Source organism: Chaetodon auriga, chromosome 10 (genome assembly GCF_051107435.1).
Source record: "Chaetodon auriga isolate fChaAug3 chromosome 10, fChaAug3.hap1, whole genome shotgun sequence".
Lineage (NCBI taxonomy): Eukaryota > Metazoa > Chordata > Actinopteri > Chaetodontiformes > Chaetodontidae > Chaetodon > Chaetodon auriga.
Window position 1 is genome coordinate 21,166,340 of NC_135083.1, and position 12,231 is coordinate 21,178,570.

General features: G+C 41.1%; 1 protein-coding gene across 1 annotated transcript; it reads right to left on the minus strand.

Annotated features, from left to right (window-relative positions):
- Nucleotides 1–1,165: 1,165 nt before the first annotated feature.
- On the minus strand, nt 1,166–12,006 carry ampd1 (adenosine monophosphate deaminase 1 (isoform M)). Its single transcript, XM_076741124.1, has 15 exons — nt 11,899–12,006; nt 8,419–8,584; nt 8,133–8,283; nt 6,817–6,982; nt 6,478–6,697; nt 5,972–6,101; nt 5,187–5,381; nt 4,745–4,876; nt 4,371–4,534; nt 4,034–4,160; nt 3,426–3,589; nt 3,168–3,288; nt 2,182–2,355; nt 1,816–1,926; nt 1,166–1,520 (listed from the first exon to the last, which is right to left on the minus strand). Exons 1-15 carry the CDS (start codon nt 11,918–11,920, stop codon nt 1,365–1,367), a joined length of 2,199 nt encoding a protein of 732 aa, XP_076597239.1. The 5' UTR covers nt 11,921–12,006; the 3' UTR covers nt 1,166–1,364.
- Nucleotides 12,007–12,231: the final 225 nt, after the last annotated feature.

Sequence of the window (12,231 nt, forward strand, 5' to 3'; positions counted from 1 at the left end):
GCATTATGTTAAAGGAGTACCTTTACTTTCTACAATCAGCTATGAAAGAAAACTAGAGATTTAGAAATTAGATATGCATTTTTCTTTGAGTGTTTTCCATTTTTCCTATCTTTTCACAGCTAAGTCAAGACCCTGTGTGAAAATTGGTCATTTTTTAGTGTGAAACTTTTCACATTACATGTCTGTGCACTGTAGTTAGGCATGGAATCACCTTCTGAGGAAACACAAAGAGGGAATCTTGCATCTATCATGTGTGTACCTGTGGAGGATATACACTTAATTTGACTAATTCAGACTTCTGATGCCTCATATTAACTTCAGATAAACTTTGGAGCATGTTTTTGTACAAAAATGGACTCTTTCTGTCCTCCATCACTGACATTGTGAGTGCACTATGAAGGGATCTGCTGATCAGTATGAGCGGGAAGCCCGTGTGTCTTGACCCTGACAAATAGAGGAAACTAAAGTGAACCTCAAAACTTTCTCTGAATTTTGGCTCACCAATAATGTCAGAAACTTTGCCAGGGTCCAGCTGTGGCTTTGCCTCTTTGCCCCTGAAAGCATTAGATGTTTGGCCAGTCACACTGTGGTTGTAAATTACCTGCCACCTGAACACCACGATGCTCAGCTGCCTCCTGGCCTTTTTACAATCTCTCCACTTGATGTTTTCAATTTGCCCTGCAGTTATTGTAGTGTTTGGACCAAAACTCTAGCAGAACTTAGAGAACTTACTCTTCAATGACTTTTTACAAAGTCATTATCATGTAAAAGCCTTAGGATGGAGTTATTTACAGCATACATTGTACATGATATATTACTTTCTACTAAAATTAACACACACAAAAAAAGAGATAGGATTTAATGCCAGCTTTCTGTCTGGTAATGTTTTTGGCCATCTTGTGGAAAAGTAGATCAGTTTTTCCTTAGTGTTTTATGAAAAGTTAAACAACTGTGTTTTTAAGAGATAAAAAGATTTTAACCACTGTCAGAGATCAAAAGGCGAAATATTAACCTTAAATAATGTTGCATTGTAATACTGATGAATGAAATGCATCAGTGGGGCAACACCATGCAAAGACACTTGTTATTTCACATTTTATTTCTTTCACATGATGTTTCTCCATATGGAATACACATACTGTCATGTGCAAGTCAAGTGGATCAGATGTGCAGATGTTATACAGTGAAGACAATGATTGAAACGTTTCTTCTTCCAAAGGAGAGAACATAAGTGTGCTTAACTGGTCTGTTTCTTTAAAATTCGTTCTTTCTTCAGAGTTATTGTGAGAAACAAATGTAGATGCTTTTCTACATCACTCAACAGAGCTGAGTTTTGACCGGGTATAAGTCGGATTTGAGGGAGTTTACTCCGTCTTCAAGCCCTCCTTGATGAGGTTCAGCTCATAGCACAGGGTCTCAAAGCGATACGCCATACGGATCTGGGCCACATTGGTCTTACGGATGTCGTTGCCCTCCGGACCCTCCTTCAGATAGTTGTTACCCAGGCAGTGACATTTCTCCTGGAACACAGGAGAAAACCACAAGCGTGTTATGGAGCGAGTATAAAATCCCCTCTATGTGGAACATGATGCGTAATCTCTGCACTTTAAGAGCAGTCTGTATGGTGTGAGGATAGAGTCTCTGTGTCTGTCAGAGGATTTAACGCGAAGCTTTTAAGTGCAGAAACACCACTGCAATTACTGTTTTGCACCAAAGCTGTTGCCAATATAAAGAGAAAGAAAAATCTATTTCTTAAATGTGTTAAAAAGTCAACAAAGCATCAGCACAATTGAAGCTCTCCATCAGGTGTGTTACCTCATGAGACATGGCGCTCTGCAGCACACTGCTCCTGGAGATCTCACACATGTCACAGGTACTGAGCTTGAAGACCTGGGCTGCAATGGCGTACTCTTCCATCAGGGGTTCCTGTAGACATAAAGGCCAAGATTTGCATGAATCTGCATGCTCCATATATGGCATAAACCTGTTTGTGTATGTACATTTAATGCATCTTTGTTTGAGTGTGCTGTAAACGACTTTGCCTGTAGGCCTTCAATATAACTACAACTGCAAAGAGAGCTATGATGCATTCACCTGTATATACAGATACACAAAACAATGGTATTTATACACAGCACAGAGTGAGTCTACAGTATCATCCAAGGCCCTATGCGCTCAGACCTTGGTGTAGTGGAACTGCATGGGGTCATCAGTGGACAGAGAAACCACGAGGCCTTTCTTGTGGAACTCCAGCAGGGGGTTCTTGGCGTATTCCAGGAACAGGCTGTTGTTGCTGAGAGGGGACATGGCGATGGGGATCTGGGTCAGGAAGTACAGGTACTGCAGCACAGGACTCTGGTGGTGGAGGATAGAAAGATCAGTTTATACAATCTGGTTCAGTCAGCTAATGATTATTTATCAAAGTCTGGCATTTGTGCTTGTTTTTCATGTTTCATAATAAGCAGGAAAAATGACTTGAAGGGCAAAAAGCTGTGTATTAATTGTAAGATTACTCACAGGATGAATCTCAAATCTGAGATATAGTGATATTAGAGAGTATTATTGAGAGTGATATTACACTCTCAATTGTATGTTGTAGTTCAAGTATCCCTGACAAAAACTCTTTGGAAAACCTAAAATAATGCAAACATCATCGTAATAACCCGATAACAATCAATACAGTGAAGGCCTGGGGGTGAAGGCCTAGAGAGCAGCACAACACATTAAGGACCAGGATAACATCCATTCTTTCTCTGATCAACTGTATCCCTGAAGTTTTACTGTGTCTTATCCAGGTGTCAAAAATTCAGCCTAAGAAGGTATTCTTCCCTCAGGGACCTCTTTCAGGCATTTTCCACCAAAAACAAAACCTGTTCCATGTTAGTGGGAAAGGGCTATTTGAGAATGGGGCTCTTATGGCCTAGTTTCAATCAGTTTCAAAATACTATATATGAAGACTGAACACTTTTGGTGCATCAGATAAGTGATTCTGTCAAGAAAAACATCTTTGTTAATTGATTCTAATGTCTCCAGCATAGAGAAACAGGCCTTAGGTGTTCGGTGCTTGATCAAGTCTAAATGAATGTTTTTATGAGTGATGCTGAATTAAACTGTTAATTTACAGTAAGTGATGCGCTGCCATCTTTTCTCATAAAGAGGGGACTGACCTTCTTAAGGTTAAGACCATGAGAGATGTTATCAGCAGTCATGAAGGCAGCCAGCAGATGGGTGACGGCACCAGCCTCACCACAGTGAGGCCTGAACATGAATGTGTTCATCCCCCTCTGTCTGGAAAATACAAGATAAAATAGACTTAATATACTATGGAAAAATAAATAAATAAATAAATAAATAAATAAATAAATAAATAAATAAATATATGTAATAAAAAGGACAGAACTGATTGTACAGACAAAGTCACTGACCTGCGCAGCTGGTTGAGCACAGCGATGTTGGCGTACATGTAGTAGATGTAGTAGGTGTAGGAGGGGTTCTTGACGATGTCCCACTCCTCTGGTTTGGGGCTCTTAGTGGAGAACATGTGACCGCTGTGTTTGGACTCGTCGTCCACACTGTCGAAACCTGTCACCTACACACCAGGAGGCAAACGTTTGATTACAGAGGGAACAGAGGGCCACTTTCCTCCGGAGGTTATTCTGAGTTCTGCTCTCTTAGACAAAGACAGCTGTGAGAAACACAAATGGTGGCTGTAAAGACCATTCATTTAGAAGCTCTTCAGTGGCTGTATTTTCACCATTAGGTTTGCCAAAAACATATTATTTATATATTTTGAGAAGCTATTGCAGTTTTTTTCTAAGTGAATGGAGGGGTCCAAAGAAAATACTGATAAGGCAAGAGCCATACTTTTTTATATGACGAAATATGATTCTGCACCCCTCCCCACCCCACTGCTCTTCACACAGTCCCTGATTCAAGAAAATCTGTCCCTTAACCAACATCAGATTTGACATTTTGTTGTGTCTGAGCTGTCTCTGTTACCTGTGAACGCGTTTTGGGTCTGCTGCTGACTCACATGATTGAGGAAGATGCTGAGCTCTGGGTTGGACTGTGGGTCGATGGTGGCCTGGAACACAGGAAGGAAAATGTTCTCCAACATCTTGCCAAAGTGGGGCACAAAGTTCCTGCCTCTGAAGATGTCGCTAAGATAGAAGGCGGACAAAATAAATTCATTCACATATGAATTCTTTGAAACCTTTTGAGACTGTTTTCAACAACTGTCAACAATTTAACACTCAAAAAAAAAGATTATTCTTTTTTATCTCTAATGATCCACAATAAAATGAATAAATCTCCGTCTGTATCATAGTTGGGTCAAGCTGCACGGAAGAAAGAATGGAGTGAAAACGTACTAGATCCTGGGTACTTGAATCATCCATTTGAGGTTTGGGGAGAAGACTCTGTGCTTGACGAACCAGCTGGAAAGCTTGTTCCACTCGATGGCGTTGCAACCGTAGATGGACAGACGAGGCTCAGCATACTGGTACTTGGCCTCCTCCAGGTCACTGGCTACTTCCTGGTTTACACAAAGGTCAAATCAGACAAGGGTTTGACACATAGTAGATGATCTATCTGGTAGATCAGTAGACTGCTAGATAGAAAGCAGTGTAAGAGGTTCCCCTTGGATATTCCCATACATCATGTATCAACTGAACACATTTCCTGTTTTTCTAGAACTGCTTGTCTGCGATTTTTCTCTTCTACTCCTTTCATATAAAAACTTGACCTTGATGATGGTGGCAAAGTACTCTCCATTGATGTGGTTCTCTGTCTTCAGGTACAGGTCACGCAGCTCACTGGCACCCACAGGGTTGTACTTGGCGTTGAACTTATCGAAACGCTGGAAGGTTTGTCTGCCCTACAGAGCAACAGCAAAGAGGCAAGAGAAGAGATTCAGATCCAGGGAACTTGACTGAGGGGACGGGATCACAGGCCTCTTTGCTTTAAGTAGTCGCTATCCAAAACTCTCAACTGCTTTTTGATATCTGAGTGAACTTACAATAAAAGAAAATCTATGCCGTTTATGTTTACTGGCTTTACAGGCAGAGAACAGCAATGACATGGTAATTTCTTGTGTTTCCTTTACTAATTTCGTTTGTAGGTCTGCATTTCTTAAATTCTGTGTTTACATGTAAGACCACCACTGTTCCAACAAGTGAGTAACGTACAGCGTGCACATCCAGGGAGTCCACAGTGAGGTCATAAGGGTGCAGGTGAAGGGACTCGAAGAGCTCCTTCATAGTGACCTCTTTCCCTTTAAGGTTGTGCACGACGCGGTCAGCGTCCACGCGGTAAGACTTCTTGATAAAGCGCAGCAGGTGCTTCTGGTTCATGCAGGCGGCAGCGTGGATGTGGGTGTCCACCTGGAATGACAGAGGTTTTGGGTTTGTGTGTTGTAATGACTCTGCTTGGTCACAAGAGGGATGTAAAGACATACACAAGATTCAAAGCAGCTGTGAGTGAGGAAAAGGAAGTGGAATGTCTAAAATTCAAATGTATGAATGTACTACTTTTATTTTTTATTTACTGGGTGTACGTAAGATTATGTTTGGAATAAATAGAAAAATGAAATGTTTGACTGCAATATAAATGTAATTTTTCAAAATGTTAGACTCTTGAATTACTTTCTTTCCTGTATCCTGTATTCCTGTGTCCATAATGTATCTTTTGTATCACATATAAAACCAATCATTCAAACTGCTTTTACTCAAACTTTGTCAGTGGAGGAAGAGAGCAAAGATTCCTCTTTATTTTACAGTTTCTCTAATTTTTCCATCTAAAATCCAGCCTTTGTGGGGCCTGTGCCCATAATGCATGCATTTTTGTTGCGGCCCACCAAACTCAATGGAAAGAGGCACGTGTTTAAGGGTGATCTAGCATTATTTTTGTGTGGCTTTAATGGTTTAAATTGATATTAGAAGCAGTGTCTGTGTTGAATGTTGTTCACGTCTACCTTCCTGCAGTTATAGAAGTCCCTGTGGGGGTTCATCTTTAGCTCCTTCATCTCCTCCATCTCATTCAGCATCTCATGCACATTGAACTTGGACATGAGAAACTTCAGACGACGGTGAGTGTAAGTCTTACTGCAAAACAAGACAAGCGTATTAATACATGAGCTACACTGTGAGGTGATACACATGCAGCTGTCAAATGGCACCGGCACTGGTTTTTCATAAGCGCTTGTGTCTTGTGTTATATCAGAAAAAAAATTTGCAGCATCTTGTTATTTTTCTTATTTTGTTGTGGACCTTTTTAGTGCCCCTGCGTGGCTCCCCAGGACCACACATACTGAGAGCTTGTGATTAATGACTTAAAAGTCAGACAATCCTGGGGGTCCTTTAAGAAAACCAACATGTCAGCTGAAAGTTACAAACTCCTGACATAAGGGCGAAATCATAACTGAGATATTGCAATTCTAACATTTAAAACAACATAATCAACACTTTTTAAAGGACTCACGTTGGGCCCTGTGCAATGAGAGCAATGAGGAAGTTCATGTCGTCGATGAAGGTGTTGTAGTCGGGGCAGGGCAGGTCCTTGGGCTGATGTTTGTCAGCTGCCGCAGCGTCATTGTACACGTAGATGAGACCATCCTTCATACGAGCAACATATCCCAGATTCTTTGGCAGGTTCTTGGTATCGAACGGGTCTTCCCCATTCTTTGGAGGACTTGTGAAGACTGATGGATGGATGTAATACACAAATTAAGGATATGGGATACCCAGTGGTGCAGAAAACATGTTGCAGAAGTGCATCTATTTAAACAACAGGTTGAGCCTCATGCTGTTTTCTCTTCACCTGGCTGCACCTGATCTTCAGGTTTGAAGGTCTCTCCCTCGATGTCACGCAGGTACTGGGAGGTGGTTCGTGGGTAGCGCTGAAAGGCCAGCCTCATGTACTTCTCCCTGATGTTCAAGGCACGGTACAGACCCTTACAGGACAGCTCAAAGTCATCCATGGTCACCTGAAGAGCAGATATAAGAGACGTTACAGATTGTACATCGAAAAATAACTATGCAAAAATAGTAGCCTCACAATTACATGGAAAACAAGACAAACCTTCAAAAAGCTTCATTGCAAAAGCTTTAATTAATGATAATAACATATTTTCTGATATAAGGAGTGGAGGTTGGATTGTTGAGAACGTTTTGAAAATGAGCTAAACTGCTAAAATCACCAGCTTTCTGTTCAAAACATCGTCCCTATTTTACTGGGCTGATTTTCTCATATACTGCATTCCAAAAGCAGTCATTTGCTCCCTGTGATACCATGTAATATGTTATGTAGTACACCTGAGATGCATCTTAATAAATGTGAGGTTTTTGAGTCATCTAAAAATGAAATAACAATCAGCTCTAGCAAAGTGTTTCTCTCCCTCTAAATGTCAGACCCCCAGTCATGAAACCTAAACCACTGCCTGCTCTCAGATGAGCTCCATTCATGGACGTCTGTTACTGGTAGGGAGGCTGTGAGGTCACTGACCCACAGACACGTGGAGTCAGTGAAATTCAAAGTGCATCCATGTCACCTTAACCTCAGTCTAGTTTAGGTGATCTGCAGTTATACAGTATAGGGGTAGAAACTTCAACTTCTTCTACTACTGCACTGTAAAATATACTGGAATTCAGTGAAATCAACTAATGTTTTATAATCAACCTGATTTAAACAGTCACGTATTATTGCATTTTAAAGGAATAAGTCGACATATTGGGGAATACTTTTTTCAGAGTTAAATGGTTGATACCACTCTCAAATCTGTCCATTCAATACAAGGTTTCAGACTGCAGCCAATCAGCTTAGCTTAACATAAAAACTGGAAACATGGGAAAAGTTCCCTGACAAATATACTCATTTTTAAAATTAGTTCTTTGTACAAATTAAACAAACAAGATATAACATGTTATCAGAGGTGCTTGAGGTGCAGATTTTGATACCTGTGGACAGAGCCAGGCTAGTTGATTCCCATGTTTCCAAACTTTATGCTAAGCTTATATTATATTTTCTCAAATTATATTCCTTTAAATCAAGTCAACATAAATTTCTTGTGAAGTCTGCAGAAAGCCTTCTTCTATCATGTTTGAAGGAAAGGTACACGACGGAATGCTGAACAGTACCCCGGAGGCATAGTCTCCGATGATGGCCACCCTCTGGAAGTCAGGTACTTCCAGGTAGGTCGGCGTGTCCACCTCCAATGACACTACAGGGGCAGTTGCCTGGGCAGCGGCTACGGGCACAGCTATCTTGCGGGACCGCTGGTGCCTCTTGCTGTGGATAAGGAGAGGTGAGTTTTAATGGTTGGCTTAATGGTTGCCTGTTGAAATGTCTTAGTTTTCTCACCGTGTAATGACATGATTTTGTTGCACCACAAGCACAAAACAACAATACATAATCCAGCCTCACCGTTTCTCCACATCATCCTCAGTGTGCAGATGGTGGGCCATCTCATTGTGGAGGATGGGACAGTCGTCTTCCACATCAAACATGGAGATCTCATCGCGGATGTTCTCGTCTTTGGTCTCTGACGCAAAGACCTTCTCCGCAAAGGCCCTCATCCTGTCATCGGTCTCTGTCAGGCACAGCAAAGGTATGTTCCATTAAAAACATACATGCATTTTGCTCCCATCACATCATGCAGCACTAAACTAACCAGGCTATGGCTATGAGGCCAGTCACAAACAGAACCTCTTCACTGCCAATCTACGCTGCATGACTGACTGCTGAATGATGTCAGTTTAGGACGAATGAATGGAGCACATGACATCCTACTTCTATGACATAAAAAGGCTCATGTCACCTCACCTGAGGTGTGCAGCATCCAGCACATGCGTTGTACACATGACCAAAGACTGACTCAGTCAGAGTGTGCAACTCTGACCTCCAGTTCCCAGTCCCATGCATGGAGAAACTGCAGTGATAAAGCACTGACACACACAGTCGGCTCGGCTCATATGGATACAAGATGGTAAAGCCTTTTTAAATACACTGTATGTTTTCAACTCCAGACCCAGTTTTCTTGTCATCTTTCATGGTTTATTTTGCTTTTCATCATCAATCAAGATGTAAATGGATCTGTTGGGACATAATCTGAAACGATTTTGATCTGAATTTTTCAGTATATTGAAAAAATGTCAGGAAAATAGGGTCAAGGTCCAAAATGGCTAGAGTTATGAACCAAGCTATGAACAACAGTAGCCTACTTCAATAGGCGTTTCATAAGGAACGATGACAGTACACATCATGAGGGGATTCCATGATGCCTACTACAGAGATAACTCCTCTGTAGCTCAAACTCTACTTGCTACATGCACTTACTAGCCAAGAGCCAATGCTTTCAACTCTAAGACAACAATCTCACATATGACTTAAGTGATTGTGGCTTCTCCTTCTCACCCTCTATACTTACTTTCTTGACCTGATTGGTAGCACCGGCGGGAACAAAATCCAAAAAGAGAATGTTAGAAAAGCATTGGTTAGAAAGGTGTTATACATGAAGATGGCATACAAATCTTTATTGTGTTTTGCAGTATATGCATTAAAATGTACTATAAAACTGCCATAGTCATTAAAACATGACAGTTTGGAACAGAGACTGTTCCTGCACGATAATATTTATCAATTCTAAACAATCTGGAATATGTCTATATCGGGAATACATGCAATAGTAGATGCTGAGCATATCAGCATTGAAATGAGACACTGGACCAGTGCATACACTTTATGGTATGTTGTAAATGGATAAGTGGGATTAAGGGAACATACAGTATGAGAATGAATAACGGCGCGGACACATGACTGTTAAATTCACAGTTGCTCCTGAAATAGATTTGGGCAAAGCTGCTGGACAAAGAATTGGTGATTGCATCTTCATGACATGTGCAGAAATGATTTTGAAGTTTAAAATCAAACATGGAGGATACTCAGGTGATGTGATTGTACACTTGTGCAACCATTTTTAAACATCTCCATGCACATGAAGATGCATTTCCTCGTGTCGCCCTGGCATTCCTTTGGTTCAAACAAGTCTGAAGGTCAGTGAAGTCTTGTTTGTGTACAGCTCCTCTAAGTGATAAGCATTCCCATAGTAGAAGAGTCTGTGAGTCTCCCCAGAAAAGTCATCTATTAATGTAAATGCTCACTTTCAGCTCAGCACAAATACATTATCATGAACCAGAATACTGAATGTGAGCAATACATTAATAAACAGTGTCCATTTCAGCTATGTTCCATTACCTTCATATGGAACAGATCTTCATTTACCAAGATCCACATTACTAAGCTGCGCTCAGATGCACGGGAAAAAAAGCATTTGTTGATGTGACTGTCTCGTAAACCATGCATTTGCTGTGCTTCACATCTTCTCCTAATTCTGGTGGTAGTTTCTCAGCTCCATACTTACTTTGTTCCGCTGCTGAGTAAGCAAAAAATCCCAGTCAGGGTGTAACAGTCCAGGTTAGAGGGAAACAAAACAGGTGTGGTTACATCTCAAAGCAGCAAATCCGAGGAAACAAGTGAGCTACACAAAAACTGTCCAAAGGCTCAGTTTGGAGCAATGCCCCAGGAGGAAATCCGCGAAGCGTCCACGACGTGTTAATTGTCATTGTTGAGTTTTTCAGAGGAAACTGTTGAATGGTGCGGCACAAATTAAAGGACTAAATTAAAGGACTGTCTGCATGGCTAAATGTAAATCTTTGTCCTTTTTTTTGTGATTTGGGGAAGGCTGACTCGTCTGAATTTGATCGGTTGGATCATTAACACATTTGTTGTCAGCTTGCCACACCTGCTCCGACAGATCAAAAACCTGCCTGCACGGGCCTCATGACAGCACGGTGTGAAATCTCTGCACTGTCAAATCAGAATATCACAACTAGTGCAAACAATGTCATTCAAGTTCTCCACCAATACCTACTAAATCATTACAACCACTTCACCATATTAGATGCGACATCAAGTTCTTCAGACAGCAGCTGATCAGACCACTGCATTTCTATTTTTTACCCTTTGAAAAAACTCTTGATGGCATAATACAGCTTCATACTTGCCAGTTACCCAGTGCATGGGGGGAGGTAGGCCTATAATTAGCAACCATTACAACAGCATTTAGAATAGTATTAATGATAGAGCAAGTACAAATTGAGCAAAGGCTGCTGCAGGACTTGATTTACTCTCACACCACTCTTGAAATATTCACAGCTGATACTCAGTCTCACTGATTCTGCACTGCCACGTTGTTTACGACGTGAATTTGAAAGCTTAAGAAAGGTATTTTGATGCTGGAATCTGCTGATTTAACCGATATAGGAAAATTCAAATCAGTCAGGTATTTGGTGCAAGCACAGATCACAAAGGTAAGATTTAGGTAAACAGCATTTTTATTTAAAAGTGTTCAATTTTGAGAAAATGACGACACTTTGTGATGACTCTATATTAGTTAGTATGGACTTCTATTGGAATTATATACATTTTAACCCCAATAAACCTGTCACTAAAGCTCTCAGTACCATACATTAGAATGGCAAACAGGTGAGAATTTATTACCTCAACAGTTGATCTTCCAAGTTTTAAGGGGTGCAACCCCTGTAATGTACATTCAAAGCATTATTTTCAAAAGTTTGGGGGGTCTCACTCCCATATTCTTTCCATACATCTCAATAAACAGACACGGGGTGGTAATTTGACAGAAATGTTTTGCTTTGTTTTGACATTTTTTCATGAGCATTCCTTGGAAAAGCACCACAAAAATAAAAGCGAAAACACTTTTGGTGAAGGCTTCCCTCAGTTCCTACTTAAAGTCAGTGTAAAATAACCCTTTGAAAATGCTGTCTTAACCCTCTACAGGTGAGAGTGCACGTCCAAACCAAGAGTCATTCTGCCCTTACTCACCTGGCACTATGACTTTAGGCATGTTGACGCTCTTCCAGTGAAACGCTCCCTGAGGACTGGTAAAGGGTGGTCAGCCGCTGGACCACTGTAGTACGAAAGTGTGGAGCCCTGAACTTGGTCTGAGCAATATTAGGCTCTCCTTGCCTCAAGTGTAACCAGAACCGGCTGTGCCCACAGTGGACCTGCATAGACGTAACGGAGAAGTCATATGTGCCCAAGTCTATTTTAAGTTGTCCATGTGTGCACACAGGACTCACTGACAGGCACAGCATGTAGACAAAGAGACGGGTATGTGTGTGAGGGGAGTCAAACTGTATTATATAACACCCTGAT

What these genes read in the sequence shown, in the direction of transcription:
- ampd1 (XM_076741124.1), bottom strand. Translation starts at nt 11,920, where the DNA reads ATGCCTAAAGTCATAGTGCCAG. An exon ending in GCCTAAAGTCATAGTGCCAG is followed by an intron (nt 8,585 to 11,898) that starts GTGAGTAAGGGC and finishes TGTGCCTGACAG; the next exon opens with AGACCGATGACAGGATGAGG. An exon ending in CTCATTGCACAGGGCCCAAC is followed by an intron (nt 6,102 to 6,477) that starts GTGAGTCCTTTA and finishes CTTGTTTTGCAG; the next exon opens with TAAGACTTACACTCACCGTC.